Source organism: Prinia subflava, chromosome 7, assembly GCF_021018805.1.
Source record: "Prinia subflava isolate CZ2003 ecotype Zambia chromosome 7, Cam_Psub_1.2, whole genome shotgun sequence".
Lineage (NCBI taxonomy): Eukaryota > Metazoa > Chordata > Aves > Passeriformes > Cisticolidae > Prinia > Prinia subflava.
The window spans coordinates 32,485,137-32,504,082 of NC_086253.1; the positions used below are offsets into that span (position 1 = coordinate 32,485,137).

An 18,946-nucleotide genomic window follows, 5' to 3' on the forward strand; every position below is an offset into this window, starting at 1 on the left:
TTATATTATTTCAGGTCATTTGATTTTCTATATAATAGACCTTATTTTCAATTTAATATCTTGATTATAGTATTATTGCAGAGGTAATATGTTGAATTATTTTAAGTCTCTACTTTAGATTTTGTATTTTGTATTTTAGATTGTATTTGTATTTTATATTTTTATTTTAGAATAAGTAACCCAAGTTGAAATACAAGCTGAGTTAAACCTTAAACCCACGTAATTTTAATTTCATCTTTCCTACCTTGTATCCAATCCAGGATGTTCCTTATATTTTTGATTATTTCTAAATTATTTGTCAAGTTGTGTTATAGAAAGAAAGTCATGTTGCCGCATTTGCACCTGCTCAGAACTTCTAGGAGTTCGCAATCAGCTAACAGTGAAGACTGCAAAGACTGAAACAACCCTGTTGCTCTCCAGCCTCCCAGGAGAGAATCAAAGAAAGTGACTGCAAAGCAAGCAGCAAGACTAGTACTTCTGTCGTGTTATTGTGTTGATAAAAATGATTTATTGTCATTTTGATAAAAAAGTTTTACTTTGTAAAGGCATAGCATCCAAGAACCCATAATTACCAAATGAAAATTTGGCATTTAAATTGGCCTGGAGTCTGAAGTTGAAAAGCTCTGTAGAGTGCAAAGTATTTTATAAGGACAAATACTGTTCCTGGATGCTATGAATGTTAGTTCCCTTGAATTCTTTTTCTTAGTAAATATGATTTTAGACACCACACACTCTTCTTTTTGAAAAAAGAAAGGAGGAGATGTGGCGGTGCATTATTTTTAGTTTATTATGATTTCATATTTGTTGTAATAACTCAGTTTTGCGTACCCCATTTTCCTTCTTTATGTGCCCTTAATTTAGTTCTATGTACCCCTACCCCCCTCATTAGTATTCCTTTGTCTCCTTCAGTTGCTTTAAGTTATGCGTGCACCTGTTATGTTATGTGACTTTCAGTTATCTGTCTATTATCTTTCCCGCCTTATGTAAACCCATCCCACACATCCTGGATTGGTTTCTGTTAGTTTTACCCGCGGATGCAACACCCTAGATACAGACCCTAATTGGTTGCTTTAAATTTACCGCTCCCTTTACCCCTCCCCTAAGCCTGTTGTATAAAACCCACTGCCCGAGCCCTGCTCGGGGCTTCTTGGGGTGTTGTCTTTTAGTTGCTCATCTCCTTAATAAACCTCTTCAGTTCACCCCAAGACCCATCTCGCCTCCACTCCATCTGTGCTTCCGAAATAGACACTGCCGAGAACATCGGAGTCCCTAGGTGAGGAGGTGAGAGCTCCCCAGGGGGGAAGGTGTCGCACCCCTGGCCGCTGTGTGCCCTGGGACTGAAGAGAGTCACACACCGCTACAGTGTAGGGAAATTATGAGTAGCACTCTGGAACATATTCTCAGCAATTATGGTAATGTAGATGATTAGGAAACAAGCTCATAAAGTTTGGCAAAGACACTGTTAGTACTCTGCTCTCCTTTTTGATGCAGTGTGAAATCCTACTTCTTACTGTGGGAAAGTAATTAATTTTTGGCTCCTGTTTCTCAAACTAGTATTAATTTTAGCCATGAAATATGTTTTCTGCCTGACACAAAGTAACAGGAAATGATAAAAGGAAATAAGGAGAAATGGGAGCAGGATAGAGTTGTTTCTTTAATCATGGAGAATTAGGTATTTGGGAAATAAAAATATATAGGGGGGGGGGATCCTTTTAGTGATTTTCTGGATATTCTTCCTCAAGAGAAGTAGACCCTCATTATCCTTCTCCTCACAAAATTATCCACAGAAATTAGAATATTGTGAGTGATAGCTCATTGGGAGCAATGGGTTAAAAGTGGAAGACTGGTTGGGATTGTAAACACACTCAAGTGACCTTGCAGCTGGGAACGCAAAAAGTCTGGAGAGCTGCAATGTAGAAAAATATGTATTTGATGTCTTCCTCTGCTGTTCTTTGTGCCTTGAGAACATCTGTGTGTAGATCATATAGGAGGCACCCTAAGGGACAGGGTTGAGCTCCCTGCCTTGGTCCTGAGAAGATCAAAGCCCAGTGGAGATCACAGCACAACGGTAAACCACACTTGTGCAAACCCTTGGCAGACTGCTGGGAACAGCAGGATGGGATCTTCCAGTATGAACTGGGCTTGGTGATGTCTGCATGCACGTGTCCCTCCACCAAGACCTCTAGGTTTGTTTGCTTGGTTAGTACTGACACTTTTTTGGGTAATTCCCCAAGGAAACTAGGTTTATGCAACTGTGTAGGCATCTCCCTGCCTCAGCTGCCCTTCCCCCAGCCCTTCAGTAAGCTTGTAAGTGGTTCGCCCATTTTAAGGACATTCAGACGAGGGAGGGAAATTTCTTTTTGCTGTGTCACAACCTCCTAAGACAGAAGTAGTTCCCAGCTCCAAGGTCCATACATGTCCTGCAACCTCATCCATCCATTCCTGTTTTATGCTAGCAAGGACGGAATAAATCCGTGGCTCAGCCATATTTTTTATGCCAAATCAGTGACCACAGAGTTAATTGTTAATACTGCTTTTTATTTAGTAATAGGAAAACTCATGTTGCTATGGTTTTCGGACGGCACAGAAATAACAACATGACTCTCCATGATGGTAAAGATGAGAGCAAACTTTATTCTTCTACATTCTACTTTTATAGAGTAGTTCGGTGCAAAGAACATGATTGGTTATTCAGCGTCTACACTCTTTTGTAAATATTTCTTTCCAGTAAACATGTTGGAAAAACACCACCTGCAGATAGTTTCTCACTTCCCAAGGTTTGTTTGAATTCCTCTTTAAGATTTCTCAGGCTAACATGAGAAAGTTGTTCGTCTGCCTTTCACACAGACACTGGCAGAGCCTGAAGCCTAAGTTCAGACCAATGTCAGGCCCACATCTCCCCCTTTTAGTTTTTGCTGAGGGTGGCGTCTGTGTCTGTGTCCTCTCCTGCAGGGCCCTTGCAAGAGAAAAAAGACAAACATGACACCAGAAGTCCCATTAGTAATCAACCAATTACTAAACAGAACTTTCATTGGGCACCAACTTAAATGGTCAGGGAAGTTCTGTGGCATTTGGTGTTGACCCTTCATAACCATGTCCATGCACCAGCGTCAAGCTTAGCTATTTACTAATTCTAATACAGAAAAAAACAAAACATCATTAGCCTGCTCAAAAATGGCAGTCTAATTTGTCAAGATCTATCACTCTAGGAATCATCCTTTCAGATAACAAGGGCTTTTTCTGCCTTTTAGCAAAGGACAGTGGTCCTTGCATTACACCTGCAACCGCAAACTGATTTAATTTTCCAATTATTTGGACAACCTGAGTTGACCCTTTTTTTTTTTTTTTTTTTTTTTTTTTTTTTTTTTTTTTTAAATGCAAAAATGCATGTGATGTTTGAAAGGGCAAAGACCCATTGCAGGATGTGCAGGACTGGACCACTGGTCACTCAATTGGCCCATGATACCTGTAGGATGTCACCTAGAAAAAAAAATAGGAATAATAAAATTAATAAAAATATCAATAAAAAGATATCTGACTCCAAAAAAAATCTACATGATCCCAAAGACCAGAAAGGCAAAAACCACAAAGTGAAATAACAGCCCTTAATAACTACAAAACATACACCGAAGGCACGTGAAATATTACCTAAAATACAACTACATCTATGTAGGAAACTTAAATGAAACAACATCTACTATAAAATTAAAACACATGAAAAGAAAAAGTCCATTGAGACAAGATGTTGATCCTTAGCATCACTGGATGTCTTCTTGAAGTCTGAAGCAGGGAGTGACTCGAGGAAGATCGATGAAAACAGGACCATGCTGCTGACACAGGACTTCTGTTGTCTCCATAACTTCCAACCACATGGTCATCTTTGCAGTCTATGTGACAGCCACTAAGGCTATGCAATGTCCCTTTTCACTCCTCAGAGGTGATGGGTAAAACGACTGCTGAACCTGCTAATGATAAAACACAGGCACATCTTCCCCTTAAATTAACAAACTTGTCAGGCTCCACTGCCCTAAACTGATAACTTGTCAGACTCCATTGTGTAAATTCAACATCCAGGTTTCAGAATTACTTTTTCTTCAGGTTCATAACATAAATGTTACATTGTTACATGTTATCTTTTTGATAATTTTGATCAGCCCAGGAACTGCAAAAGCTGAAGTGCTTCTTTTCCAGTGACAACCTGTTCATCCTTCCCGGGCAGGAATTCCAGGTTCACCTCAAAGATCAATTCAGCTATTATATTTAAAGGTCAAATTGTTGAGTCAAATAACTCATATGTAATTTCTTGCTAAAACATCTGGGCAAATAGGCAATTCCCATCCAGAGAGAGCCAAGGCATGGCCAGTGCCCAGCTCTAACTGCAGAGGAATCCCTTACACCAATTTTAAAAACAAACTTCTTAAAAATCTTATAATAAGAAACTAATATGGTAATTGACACCTCCTAAATTTGTCAGGGTAGAGATGCTCTGAGCTCAGCAGGCTCCTGAGATGGTCTGTGACCAGGATTGGAACTGCATCCCAAACCGTCAGGACAGAGGAGGCATTCTTACAAACTCAGATAACCTTGTCTGGAAATCTGAAAATATTTAGAAAATTATGAATGCAAAGCTAGCATAGACAGCTAGAAAACAAGGAAAAATTCTTGGGTGACACGTGTCTTACAGGCAATTATAGACAAATAGCAAAGTACATGAGAAGAAGCAGAAGCAGCAGCAGTAGCAGCAGCCGGCTGTAGAACTGTAATAACTTTATCATATCTGTGAATTCACATCAAATATCTTAAAAACTGAGATAACACTTAAAACTCATAACTGATGGTTATACTGTAGAATTATTAATAATACTTGTGTTATCTGCGAAAGGCAACAAAGGTTGCTTATTTGTTTTTTGTATTTCTTGTCATTTTTCTTGTATTATGAACAGGCATTTAAGGCTCCAATTCTGTTCACAGAGACGCCTTGAGAAGAAATGTTTTGAGGGAGGGGGGAAGGGATAAACCCAAACAAAAATCAACTGTCCCTCTAAAAGGAAAAGCTTCTGCTCACCTCAAAGGCGACGAAGCTATTTGGCCCTCCCTCTGTGGGGCTTTGGGGGCTCAAGGGCCCCAGGGCCGCCCCGCGGAGCTGGGGGAAATCCAAACAAACGTGGCCCCCATTTTTCTGTAAAGGAAAAAGCTTCTGCTCACCTCAAAGGCGACGAAGCTATTTGGCCCTGCCCTGAGTGGGGCTTTAGGGGCTCAATGGCCCCAGGGCCGCTCCGCAGAGCTGGGGGAAATCCAACAAACGTGGCCCCCATTTCTATGTAAAAAAAAAAATCAAGCGAAGCAACTCCCACAGCATTATCCGCTGTCTAGAGGAACGGCAAGTTCCTCGTGCCCTATTCGCAGTCAGCCGCTCGGCCCGCAGGGAAGGAGTGGGGGAGCGAACCCCGCCGCTCATGGCGGGGGGAAGGGGGAAAAGGAGCGAGGAGACCGCTCCTCGGTTCCTATGACGACTTGCTGTGCAAATTCACGCGGGAAGGAAATGGAGGGGAAACGGAGAGGGGACAACGGAGCGGTGCTCGGCGGAGCTCAGCCCGCCGCCGCCCTGCCGCCGCCTGCCTCAAGCGGAGAGCCGGTGGCCCCCCTCACCGCCCTGGGGGGAAGAGGGGGGGAACCGAGTACGGAAAAACGAGAGAGAGATTTTGCAGCCGCTGCAGCGCCCTGGAGCAGGGCGGGAGAAAAACCAAGCGAGAGAGAGAGAAGGCAGGGAGATCGCATCCGTGCTGCCATGCCTCTGTCTCACCGCACCCCCCACCCCGCACAAGGGAAAGAACAAAGTTAAAACACAGAGACACAAAGAAAGACAAGCCCTAAACTCACACAGGCAATCATAAAAACAAGCACAGGTAACGTTAAAAGCATAAAACACTCATAAAGTGAACTTTTCGCCCTGAACACACAGAAGGATACAGAGGGATCAAAGGTTTTCGATCCCGGTCCCGTCCGCAGGCCAGATGTTGGGCCACGCCGACGAGGAAAGGATCGTTGTGTCACACTCTGGGTCGGAATCTGACCAGCTGTATCTTGGACGGGCTAGCATCTTTTAAAGTCACGGTACAGACTAGTCGCAGTGGATGATAGCGCAGGAACCACTGCCAGCCATCCGTGGTACGAAGAAAGGAGAAGGAAAAGCCAAGGAAGCGCCGTCTCTGCCGGCCGGGAGAGGCTTACAGACGCTCGCTTTGATCTCGGCCAGACAGAACCGAAAGAGGTCGGGGGAGCGCTGGGCAAGCTGTCGGCAGCGAAGAATTCCAGCTGCTCTTGTCAGGAAAGGCACAAGCTGTCCTCTCTCAGGAGAGGGGTTCCCCAGGTTTTTCTGGAACCTCTGCCCGGCTGTCTTTTCTAGAAATTAAAGTCCAGCTGTGCTGGGTGCCGTCCGACCTGCTGTCTTTTGGCAGGATTGATCTTTTTCCATGGTCAGCAGGACCAGCATTCTTTAGAAAAAACGTGGAGATATTTCGCTTACCTCTCTGAGGAGGCAGGTAGAATTTTCAAGCTTTGCTGCATGAATCAGTCCCGGCTGCGCTGAACTTCTTCGAAACGTCAGGTCACCAGATGTTGCTATGGTTTTCGGACGGCACAGAAATAACAACATGACTCTCCATGATGGTAAAGATGAGAGCAAACTTTATTCTTCTACATTCTACTTTTATAGAGTAGTTCGGTGCAAAGAACATGATTGGTTATTCAGCGTCTACACTCTTTTGTAAATATTTCTTTCCAGTAAACATGTTGGAAAAACACCACCTGCAGATAGTTTCTCACTTCCCAAGGTTTGTTTGAATTCCTCTTTAAGATTTCTCAGGCTAACATGAGAAAGTTGTTCGTCTGCCTTTCACACAGACACTGGCAGAGCCTGAAGCCTAAGTTCAGACCAATGTCAGGCCCACAAACTCATTCATTCATTCCTGCTTTCCTGCATTTTAAAACAAGTATTTTACACTAACAAAAAAAAAAAAAAACATTGAAAAAGCACAAATACACTTCATACTGTTGCTCTGAGGGCTGTCATTCCACAGCAACACTTTGAGTGTCAGTGATGCTCGTACTGTGTGGTTTTTTCCAGAATCCAGTCAGAATAGTCCGCGACTTTGGTGTAGACTCCTGGCTGCCTGGGGCGAGCGCACCCTTCGCCCCAGCTGGTGATGCCCACCAGATACCACACCTCCTCGTGCCTGCAGGACAGCGGCCCTCCTGAATCTCCCTGTGTCACAGCAGAAAAAGAGAGCGTGTGCAAGGAAGACGCCTCATCAGTATTTCTATCACAAAGAAAGCCTGGAATAAAATGAGCATCATTCTACGTTATCACCAGCATAACAGCCTAGATTTCATCACTTTCACTTATGACTAATTAAGAGAGGACTGAAGCAGGTGTTCTGATTGCTCAGTAAATTGGTTTCTAAATAGTCATTGTGAACAATTTCTTCATACCATGAAGGTTCAAAACTACTGGTTTTTATTATTTTCTTTTTGCTATTATCATTAACTTATCTACATACAGTGATTTAAAACTCAATGAAAAAGCTATACATGCAAGTAAGAAAAACAGCCAGTTTGGCAGTATTTTTTCTTATAACCAAGTATCTCAGTTCTCTACATGTCTTATCTTGTTTGAGTGACTCTGTCCCACTGAGGATTAAAGACCTTTGTGTTTTCCTATTCCTTTCTGAGCATAAAATTCCTTAGAAAAGCTGTTATCAATTGTTAGGACAACAAGAAGTGTGTTACTTTTTAAAAGAGCATCTCCATGTTCTGTTACACTGTATCAGATAAAGAAAGCTTAATTGGCATAGAGGAAAAATTACTTCCCAGCTCCAAGTATTTTCAATCCTAACTAATCCTAGCAATAGTAACATTTCAGCATACAATTATTAAGTGTTAAATGTTTGCAGTGAAAACTGTATTTGGTAAAGAATTTAATATTAATAATCAGGCTATTCTTGTAGAAATTAACTCAGAATATTTAAACTGGCAAAAGTGTGTGAGTTTACTCTTGAGCAGAGAATTTGGTTCACGGAACTCACGCAATTGTGACATTTTCAACTCTAATTATGAACGGAGCAATTTTCACAGTTTGTTTTTAGCCTTCTATTCCCCATGCGTTTTAATAGCATTGCTAGCACCCTCCCTTCTGGTGTATAAACAGTGGATGCTTTAAAATAAGATTTTATGTACCGTATTTCCTACCAAGAAATAAATTTTAAAAAATAAAATAAACCAGCCAGGAAATCTGTTCTTATTGGAGAAATGCTTCAAGATTCTATACTTGCACTCTCTGGATTTCTGATAGTCTGAAGGAATACTGTTTTATGCCCTGAATGGATATGTAGATATCCACACTCAGAGTTTCCTATCCATGGAATCTATCCCAAAAGATTTCAATGCTGTACAAGAAATATTTTCCATATGCCTTGGTTTTCAATGCTTTTGACAACCAAAAGTGACAAGTTAACCAAGAGCTCTGTTGATAGTCATGCTTTCCTAATAACAAAAATAACTGTAGTATTTGTTTATGTATTTGAACATATGCCTGGACTATATAACTACACACTACAGTTTGTTGTTACCTTGCAAGCATCCCTTCCTCCGTCGTCATAGCCAGCACAGATCACTTTGTCACCTATTCTGCGCTTCCGGTACCTTGCCTGGCATTCCTCTCTTGACATGAAGGGAACAGGAGCCTTTTGAAGAATATCTTGTACCCCACCTGTTTGGAAGGCAACGTGAGCAGAGAAATATTTGGTTCTAGCAAAATAAAGGTTAAAAATCACCTCTAGAAATCCCCATACACTGATATTACAAAGTGGGAGGTCACTGCTTCTAGAGTGTTAATAGATGCTCATGACACTGATTTTCCTTTCTTTGTGTTAGCATACAATGTGAATTGTCTTCTAATTTAAATGCTTTTATAATGCCATCTTCTTTCTCATGACTGGAAAAGCTTCAAAATTCCCTTATGTTGTGCAACAAATCCTCATATGTGAATGGCTCTCAGGACATTGGCCCTTGGAGCATTGCTGTTAGCATTGCTTTGTGTTAGCAACTATTATTTCCCAGTAAAGTTTTGCAATAAGTTTGGAATCTCCCAGTTGCCAAATCTGCCCTGCTCTCTGTCCTAATAGTTTTTAAAGATGGTGAAATTTGCACATAGACAAAACAAGACTATTAAAAAGCAGCCTTTTCTCCAGTAATTAATCGAAGAAATTTGTCTATACTGTAACTGCCTAAATTTGTTAGATTTCACATTGAACTATAACTTTCAGATAAAGGAAAAGGTACTCTTTAAATAGGTGGATATACATCTATAGAAACATATAAAAATTACACATAAAAATATAAATGAATAAATAGGTGTCAAACCACAGCTTGATAATTAAGAGCGCTTTGGCCTACCTCCTTATAAAATCAGAGGAGTTCAAATCTCATCTAATATCAAAACAGAAGTCATTGGCATGGTCTATAATCAATCTTCAGAATAGGAAAAGCAACAGCAATCCTCAGTTTCTGGAGTCATATGAATACAATCACATAAAACCCCCATGGGTTATGTGCAGACTGTAATTCAAAACAGTTCAGTGGAAAATTTATCACCTTTTTTTCAGCTAGAAAAAAATTTAAAAGAGTATGCAAAATGCAAATATGTACTGGGGTTTTCCCGTAGATTAAGCTAGAATCTAAGGAAGGATATTTGAGTGTTGTAGAAGACATATTTAAGATTGAATTCTCAAATATTCCAAACTATTGAATCAATCTATAAAATTAATTATTGTATCAGAGCATGGAGCTATTTAATGATAAATTCATACATCTTTCATTTATGTTTTATGGTGTCTTAATAGAAATCGATTCTAATAAAGCATTATATTAAAGTACTGTCTAGAAGGAATAGTGGTAGCTAAGAAAAAAGCAGAATTTTCTTTTTTTAGGGAAGAGTTTTTTTGTCAAACACATTAACTTTAAAAATACAAAAATTCACTGTGTAAAAGTATTTCTCAGTACCTTTTTCTTTTCTGTAACCCCATCCAATTACCCAACAGTCAGTATAAAATATGTTAGTGTCTTCTTTTGACGGCAGGCAGATCAGTAGTTGAAGATCTAAAGTACAAGAGAAAATATTAGTTTGTCCAGCAGAGACAACTGCAAAAGTAAGGTTTTGTGGGCATCTATATGACCCCTGAGGACAGCCTCCATGTTATGCTTTGTCCTTTACACTATGTATCACTCCCAGCACATAAATTAAAGCCACCCATTTTCTTTTTGAAGCCAACAGAATAGATTCTCCCCAAACCCCAGTAACTGCATATTAAAGGAATCAGCCCAGGTGTCATGCCATGGCAATGCCAGCCCTGTGCCCTCCTGTACATTTCACAATTCCTCTGCAATATACTACGTACCAGTAAAATTCATAGGCTTAGCAAGTTTCATTAGAGCAATGTCATATCCAAACTGTGCATGTTTATACTGAGAATGAACAATAATCTCTTCCACTTTGAAGAAGGGAGTATCCTCTTTTATTTCTGATTGTCTTAAAATACCAGCATAAATACGCCAAATGTTGGGATTCTCTAGTCTGAGGGAAAAAGACAAACAGTCAGTCTGTGACTAAATAGCCTAATGCAGTATTACAGCAAGAAAAAACTCATATCTCATGACAATATCTACAGTTCTGTAGATATTTGTTGACTGCTTTAGAATTTCACCTTCTAGATTCATTAAAGTAATTTATCATCAGCAGTACAATACTATGCTAGAAAGGGACAAAATATGGAGTTCCAGTTACGTTAAGAAACTGAATGTCTACCCAAAAATTTCACCTTTTGGTTACATTAAAGCACTTCACCTACTTCTAGTTCTCATTGTTATCATCCTGAAAGCTAGATCTCAATTCACCTTGCACGGTGGGTTAACCTTTGGGGCTCATTTGCCATTTACCTGTAGGCCTCACCTGGTGACACAGTGAGCAGCTGTGAGGATCCACCGTTGCTGATGATGGAGCCCCCGCACAGGTGTCTCTGGCGAGACAGCCTGGCGTGCAAGCTGACCTGCCAGGGCCATTCACCAGGGGAAGAGTCTGTCCCACCAACGATCCTAATCGTCCTTCCAGAATGCTGCATGCACACTACACAAACAGTTTAAAGCCGAGCTTAAAGACAGCTTGCATTCATCAGTGAAAAGTGCAGGTGAGACTACTGCTGATCACTGAATAGGCACCATCTATTGCGAAGAAGGTGATACCTGACACATTTTTCATGGGTTATGATCATAAAGTCTATTTAAACCAAATTCACAGTGCTGTTCTGGTGTTTACTAGGTGAAGATCTGACTGACTTCACTTTTCCAGAACACTCTAACTTTACAAGATCATCCACTGGGACAGTGCAACCACTCTAAAAAAATATGGTTTGGCCTACTACACTGAAATCAGGGAAGCACTGTCTATTTTTCATAAAAGAAGTTTTACATACCAGTACTGGCTTTTTTTTTGCATAATCTTAGTGAGTATCCAGAGATACTTCCTGGTCCATGTACTATTTTCACTGGAGATCCATTTGAGGACATTCTTAGGTGACACTCGCACTTTCTGCCAATGAATTAATGCAAACATCTAGTTTGTATGTTTTTCACTGAACAGCACATACATTACTCCCTCACCACATCTTTACAATGATTATTTCAGCAATCTTTGAACATTTAAAAAAAATATATCTCACCCTTCTTCACTGCATGAACCTCGGAGGAGAGAATAGGAGAAAAACTGGCAGCGGATCATGTCTGTGCAAATCTGCTGACAGGCTCTGTGTCCTTTAGTATAAGTGACATTAAGTTCATCTCCCAAAAAATCCATATGCATGTAAGTGCGAGAATTGCAGGCTGTATGAATGATCACATTCAAAGTATCAGAAAGTTATTAATTAGATTAATTTTAAAATTGTGGTTTTATTGTAATTTATTGTTTACAAGGTAAAGATCTTCTGCAGTTTAGGAGGCCAAAGCCTGATACAGCATTTTCTTGTGATATGAGTGCCTCTGGAATTCCACTTGTTGATGTCTTCAGAAGGCAAAGATTTCTAAAATGAAATATTTTTCACAATAACTAAACCTATTCTCACATCCTAAAAGTAATTGTTTAGGTACTGGTAAAATAAGATTCTTTCCTAAATACACTCTTTTGCCTCAAGTCTCAATCTGTAGAAGTATTTCATATGAAAATGCATTCACTAAGTTCACTAGTTCACACTAAACTGAGGCAATCTTTGTAGTGCTGTGAAATGCCATACAAATATACTATTAAAGGTGGTACAGTATTTATACATATATAGAAGAGGTGACCTTAAATGATGCATGCCATCTCAGCTTTGCTTCTCTCTAAAATTACTTTGAAATTTATTCTTCTGATTTGTTTGGAATGTCAGTTTTTAACTATTCTCACTACTGAGTATGAAAGAAGAAAGCCAAATAGAAATGTTTTTACAGCTCTTAACTTAATTGAAAAATCTTTTCAATTAAATAAATTCACCCTGCCAGGAAACCAGATGACTCTTTTGATAATGTCATAAAATTCATCTTTAATTCTTCAAAACAATCTGGAGGCTCACTGTACTTTTGACATGTATAACTCTTTTCAGATTAAGACCAGACACACAACCACAATACAAAAGCCCTGATCACATTGGAAAACAGTCAGAATGCCCATAGGAAATTATAAATTTATAACAAAACCCATAAAAAGCTATGCTTTACTGAAAATAGCCTTTCAATATAAATGTACATACATATAAGAAATTAGTGTTTAAAAAAAGGCTCTGTGTTTTTAAAAAGTCAATTTAAAATAATCTACATAGATAATATCATTTAACTGTCATATTCACCTTTGAGATTCTATTTGCCATTTCCTGGTAAAAAATGTAAAGAACAAGCATGTTGGAAAATATGTACAAATAGTTTGGCAGACAGAAATATCAGGAGTGAAAAAACTTGTAATATTAATTCCTGAAAATGCTTCATCTTCAAAAATGTCCATTTGACAATCTGTATAAAACAAGAACAAAATATCAAAATTCCAAAAACTCTCGTATGCCATCAGAATACTGAGATTTGCAGATTATTCATTTCTATCTTTATTCCCATTTTCCTTCTGTGAAAGATAAGCTGGAAAGGTAACACAACATTTTTAACCAAAAACTATTTCTCAAGACTATTTTGAATATATAAAGTCATGGAGAGCACTACAGGGATAAGGCTCAGAGGATGTTTCTTGAACCTATCAAGCTGCAGAGATAGTAAAAATAGTGAAATGACCCAAAAGACAGGATTTGGTGGCAGCAGAGAACTTGAGTTGTTGAGAAAGTACAGCAGCCACGTCAGTACTGCCCAGTGTGTTACAGAAACATACTGGGAACATCTTACTACAGAAAGGGAGACTAAGGCAGAGCTTACTGGGAATCCTGCTAATTTGATGAGGTTTTCAAAAACGAAAGGACAACAATACTGGGCAGTAATTACAAAACAAGAACAGTAAAAAAATATAATCAGAAATGTAGACAATTAGTCAATTAACTCGCGCAATTAGTAGGTAAGATCCTATGTTAAGGGGAAATAGAATTCAGAAGAATGGATAGTTTCAAAGGAAATTATATTTAAAGCAAAAATGTGGACCTGAAACTTCAGGGAAGCTAACCCATAATCTCAAGCATCACATTCAGTGATCATTTTCTCAGTATTCAGTGATCTCCAGGAAGATACTTTGCAAAGGGCAGAAAACAGACAAATTGCTATGCATGCATATTAACACACATAACATGCATGTGTGTGCATAAGAATAAGGTCAGAGAGACAAAGGTACAAAATGAAAGGCCACATAGAAAGGAATAAACTAAATAAAATCAGAAAAAATCCTCAAAACAAACATTGAAATAAACTCATTTCAGATATTGACAAAATAACATTTAAAAATACATTACTGCAGTTTTACTACTACATTCCACAAATCTCTGCAGGGTATAGATGGGCAGGTATAGATGATCTGTCTGAGATTAGGACAGGGGACTTCCTTAGTGACCACTTGATCCACTAGTGCTGTCTAGGCTTCTAAGATCACAAAATTTATTTCCTCTCTCTCTTGCCTGCTCTTTCCTCTTTCACAAGACACAGGAAGAAGGGAAAGAATAGCAGGAACAAGACTGATTTTCACATGATGTCATGGGTTTACCCCAACTAACAACCAAGCCCCATGCAGCCACTCACTCACTCCTCCAGCAGTAACATCAAGGAAAGAATCAGAAGGGTAAAAGCCAGAGGACTTGTGGTTTCAGGTAAAGACTGTTTTATAGGAAAAGTCCATGTTGGGCACCAAAAAAGACTTTGGTGGTGTGATAAATGCCAATAACTCGCTTTTTGAAATTTATGAAAATTTAATAAAGAATAAAAATTGGTTACAAAAATATTAATACAATAATAAAAGTTTAAAAAGTTTTCAGAGACAGGACAAATAATGAGGCAATAAGAGCAAAGAAAGGTAGCCCAGGTCTACCGTCCCCTCTCCTCTCAGACAAAAGCTGCGAGAAAGAAGGGCCCCGTTAGAGAGAAGCATCTCTATTTTTGAGGACAAACTTTAATGATTATGCATACTTTATCTAAGAAAAGCCCGTTTGCCAAGAGCCTTTTGCAAAACCCCTGGTGTCCTGGAGTCTGGCTTAACCAGGTAGCTTTGTGGATTCAAGGAGATATGCATAGTCTGGCTTGACCAGGGTGGTTTCAAGGAGATATGTATCTTTCCCTCTGAAACATCCAAGAGGGGTTTTAGTCTGGCTTGTTGTAATTGTTCTCTCTGTGTAGAAACCTCCGGGTTATCTTCTCTTCACTCTTGAGCTAAGGACAATACCTTACACACAATTCTTACTTAGATTCAATGTTAAAAACTACATTTACTATATTATTTAAAATGTTAATATTGCATAACTTTTCTACCTAGCATATTACATATAGTAAATATCTGCATAGAGCCACACACACAATATGCCTTTTTCACAATCCCTCCTCTTTCTTTTTATAATAAAATTGGCTTGAGCGATATTTACTGCTCTCTTGCATCCCTTCTATGTTCATTTTCTTCATAAATCAGTCTAGCTTCCTGGAGGGGGTCTTCTACTCTGTTTTGTTTCCTTAATACTATAATCTTTTGTACCGTTTTTGTTGTATCCATCTTTTGATCCAAGGTTACTAATTGCATACCTTGAACTACACTAGTAATTAATCTGATAAAACAAGGGATCAAACAAGGGGGAAATATTCATAAACTGATCCCCTTCAGGTCTAGGCAAAAAAGAAAAATTCCTGGCTGTATGATTCTTAGAATACAGCTCTCTTTCCACTGAGAGGGAAGTTTTGGATATGCCCTTTTCCCACATATCCAGAACAAACCATCTGGAGCTTTCCCATAGTCCAATTTTTGCTTATCCATATTCTCCCAAAATTTAGAAACCTCTGGGATGCCAACATAAGGATTTTTTCCTGTATCATTACATTGAAAAAGCCTGATTTTATTATTATATTCACAATTTCCTTTTTTTTTTCTGGGTCCAGTACATGGTAGGTTCTTCTGGGATCCACCATACAGAGGTTCCATTACTAACCTTGTATCTTTTACAGGGAGTTTTTCCTACTTCATGGAGGAACTTTTTTCCTTCACGCCAAAGACATTCCTCCCCTATGACTACTGAACTTAAAATCCATCCCCCTGGCCGATTTTCTCCCCTTATACTTGTTTGGTTCCACTTAAGGAGCTCGATTGGGCCTAAGCTGCTGCCTTTCCATGGCCATTCTTCTGACATCAAAGCCCCTCCACAGACCCAACAATTGGTTACGTTAAGTTCCTTACTTATTCTTTCTCCCAATTCCACAAACAGATTTTTACCCATCCGTGAAATATCTATTTCTTTCTCTAGTTGTTGTTCCAATTTCTTATACAAACCATTCAGCGAGATTGGTACAGGCTTTGGTGGTGGTGCAGGCCTAGCTTTTTTGCTTATCAATTCCTCCTTTACCAAAACCTTTGCTTTACTCTCAGTAATGTGGGTGAAACACATCCATTTCTCCCCTTTTGCATATTCACTTCCCCCTAAATTCTCTGCAATCCAATACTTTTCCAATTGTACATGCAGTTTCCTAATCTGGAAGGGTTATAACAGTGACTGTTGATATGAGTGTGAGAAACAAAGAAGGAGCCTCGGTGTCTTTCCATATACAGTTTTTGGTTACACCTGTAGCATGGCCTGGTCGGCATCCCAAAAGGGAAGAGCCAGAAAATGAGTGACAGAACCAGGAGAGGTCCAGTATGTCTTATACTCCCACCTCCCAAGCCTATGGGGTTGCAGCCCACAGCAGGTGTATGTGATCTTCTCGGTGGCGATTATAGAGGCCAATCTGGTCTTGCCCTCTCCTCTATTGTCACTTTCTCTTAGCTAATTTCCAGGCAAATCGTTCTTGACACTCAACCGTGGTCTCCCACTTTTCCTCAGCCACCTCTCGTTCAACAGGCACTAATAATTCCCATCCACACATCAAAGTTATTATTTTAGTTGTTTCAAATTCTTCTTGGATAGGGGGCTCAGGTGACACTCTACACTTCATGCAACGAGAGCGTCGTTTGTGTGAATTACAGTACCAATTTTTCCCACAGCTCAAACACTTACATTTACACCAACCAGCATGTCCAGTATTTGGGGGAATAAAACAGGGTATTTGGCTTGGCAATGTATGAGGTTGTAATTCCCCCTCCTCTTTATATAAATCACAGGCTAAGGCAAAAACACAGGGGTTTTCTGTCTGAAACAATCCCGATCCTCCTGTCTGTGGTGGAAGTATTCCTCCCCAGGGAGGGTACCGGAGGTGTCTTAAAGTTTTCCCAGGTGGTATTTGAAACCACTGGTGCAAACTCAGTCTAGCTTCCCAGTCTGGTGTGATCCTGTGTATGTTTCCTGGATCATGTGGATCTCCCCAGTTCATCACCTCTCATTCCCGTTTTAGGGTTAATTTCGTATCACCCGGTTCCGATGATATTGTCCACTCCTTAGGCTTTTCCACAGGTCCTTTGATTCTGCTGGCGTGGATCCACCCTTGTTCCCTGGTCCAGATCGCAGCCTCAGTCGTCAGCAAAAGGACCTTCTCATTTTGGAGTTAGAGATATTAATCACAACAGTTTTGATATGGTGCAATTTATAATTCCTTTGAATTATATTTTGGCACAACATAATCTATCTGTGTGTGCGCCATATAGCCGACAGAAATGGCAGCATATTAAATTGATCATAGGTTTTAACAAAATCTTGGAATACAAGCTGCACAATGCTAAAATGCTGTTATAAGTATTACACCTAAATTTTATATTATAACTAAGTTCTAAATGATAACAAAAAAATGGTCCTGTCTTTGTCTGAAAGACAGGTGTCTGCCAGGGAAAGCTGGAGCCACCCTTGGAATGAAGAATTTAAACTCTCTCCCTCTGAATTATTATAATTTTGAAAATTAGGGAGCTCTCAGGTGAAGATATGGGACTATAATAATAGTTCCTTTCTGGTGTGTATACACAGGTTAACAAACAACACCAACCTTAGCATTAATAATAAACAGAAGCAGAACTCAGGAACACTTCCCTAAGGACACCCTGGGACTTCTGGGATTTCCCTCTTGGGGACAAAGACATTCATTCTCTTCCTAGACCCCAATGCCCAAAGGGGCCCAAGGTCAGGGGGGTCCTGGTGCAGCTGCCTCACAGCTTCTGCTAGGGTTTTCTTACAGAGCCAGAGCTGCTGGGCCTGGGGTCCCCAAAGCTTGAATTAATTGTTGTAACACTTTTTGGCATAAAATGTGTTCCTCTGCCCAGGTCTTTCTTATTAACCATTCTATATCTTGGACTAAAGTTTTTTTTTTTTTTTCCAAAAGGGTTTTACTTACCACATTAGCAGTAGCCTTGGCACTGGGAACTGCCTCCACCCAATGAGTTAAATGGTCTGTTATTACTAATATATATTTCCATCGTTGAACCTGAGGAAGTTCTGTAAAATCTACTTGGATACTTTGAAATGGTCTAAGGGCTAATTCCTTACCTTCCAGTGTAGTTCTCTTCATTATCTTTTTATTTTATCTTTTGACAAGTTATACATCTTTCAGTTATCTTCTCTGCTATCTTATAAATCTCAATGAATTCATAGTTTCTTAGGAAATAATCACACAAAGCTTGGGTACCTCAGTGAGTTTTCTGATGCATGTCTTCTAATATTTTCCTAGTAAGTACTTTATTAAGTAATTGCCTTCTATCAAGAAGTTTCCATTTCTTTGATTCATCTGGTTCACCTCCTATCTCTTTCAATTCTTTTTCCTCTGTTTCACTAAATTCTGGAATTTTCAATTTTCCTTATTTGGAGTTAATATTAACATGACTCTTTCCACTCCATTCTCTGCTGCGTCCTTTGCTTCTTGATCTGCCAAATTATTTCATCTTTTGGAGCCACTCCTATTCCTAATTTCACTTGAAATTCTCGTCTTAACAAATTACTCCTTGTTCCTGGGACTAACAAAACATCTCCTATCTAAATTCTGGTATCTCTCTCCATTACCACATCCCTGATGACAGGCAAAACTCTCTTCTTGCTCCCACTCCATCGTATCTTAACTTACACCATGCCTCCCTGAAATATCTACCAAACAAATTCTTCTTGCTTTTGCACCTTCCACAAACTCCAACTCTTCCTCCTGTCTGTATCTTCCAAAATATTTTCTACACATCTCATTTTATAACATAGACTAAGCAAATAATCCAGTGAACACTAATACTTCCCTTTCTTCACTCCTCCTCCTTCCACATCCATTCATCAACTGTAGAAGAGAC

The 18,946-nt window shown here is 39.5% G+C and overlaps 1 protein-coding gene across 1 annotated transcript in view; it reads right to left on the bottom strand.

Annotated features, from left to right (window-relative positions):
* Nucleotides 1-3,325: 3,325 nt before the first annotated feature.
* KLKB1 (kallikrein B1) overlaps nt 3,326-18,946 on the bottom strand; it is a 27,272-nt gene continuing 11,651 nt past the window's right edge. Inside the window, 10 exon segments of the mRNA XM_063402079.1 lie at nt 3,326-7,264; nt 8,628-8,767; nt 10,060-10,155; nt 10,455-10,630; nt 11,006-11,039; nt 11,042-11,179; nt 11,526-11,641; nt 11,772-11,931; nt 12,019-12,128; nt 12,930-13,089. Coding sequence (XP_063258149.1) covers nt 7,094-7,264; nt 8,628-8,767; nt 10,060-10,155; nt 10,455-10,630; nt 11,006-11,039; nt 11,042-11,179; nt 11,526-11,641; nt 11,772-11,931; nt 12,019-12,128; nt 12,930-13,089 — 1,301 coding nt within the window. The 3' untranslated portion in view covers nt 3,326-7,093.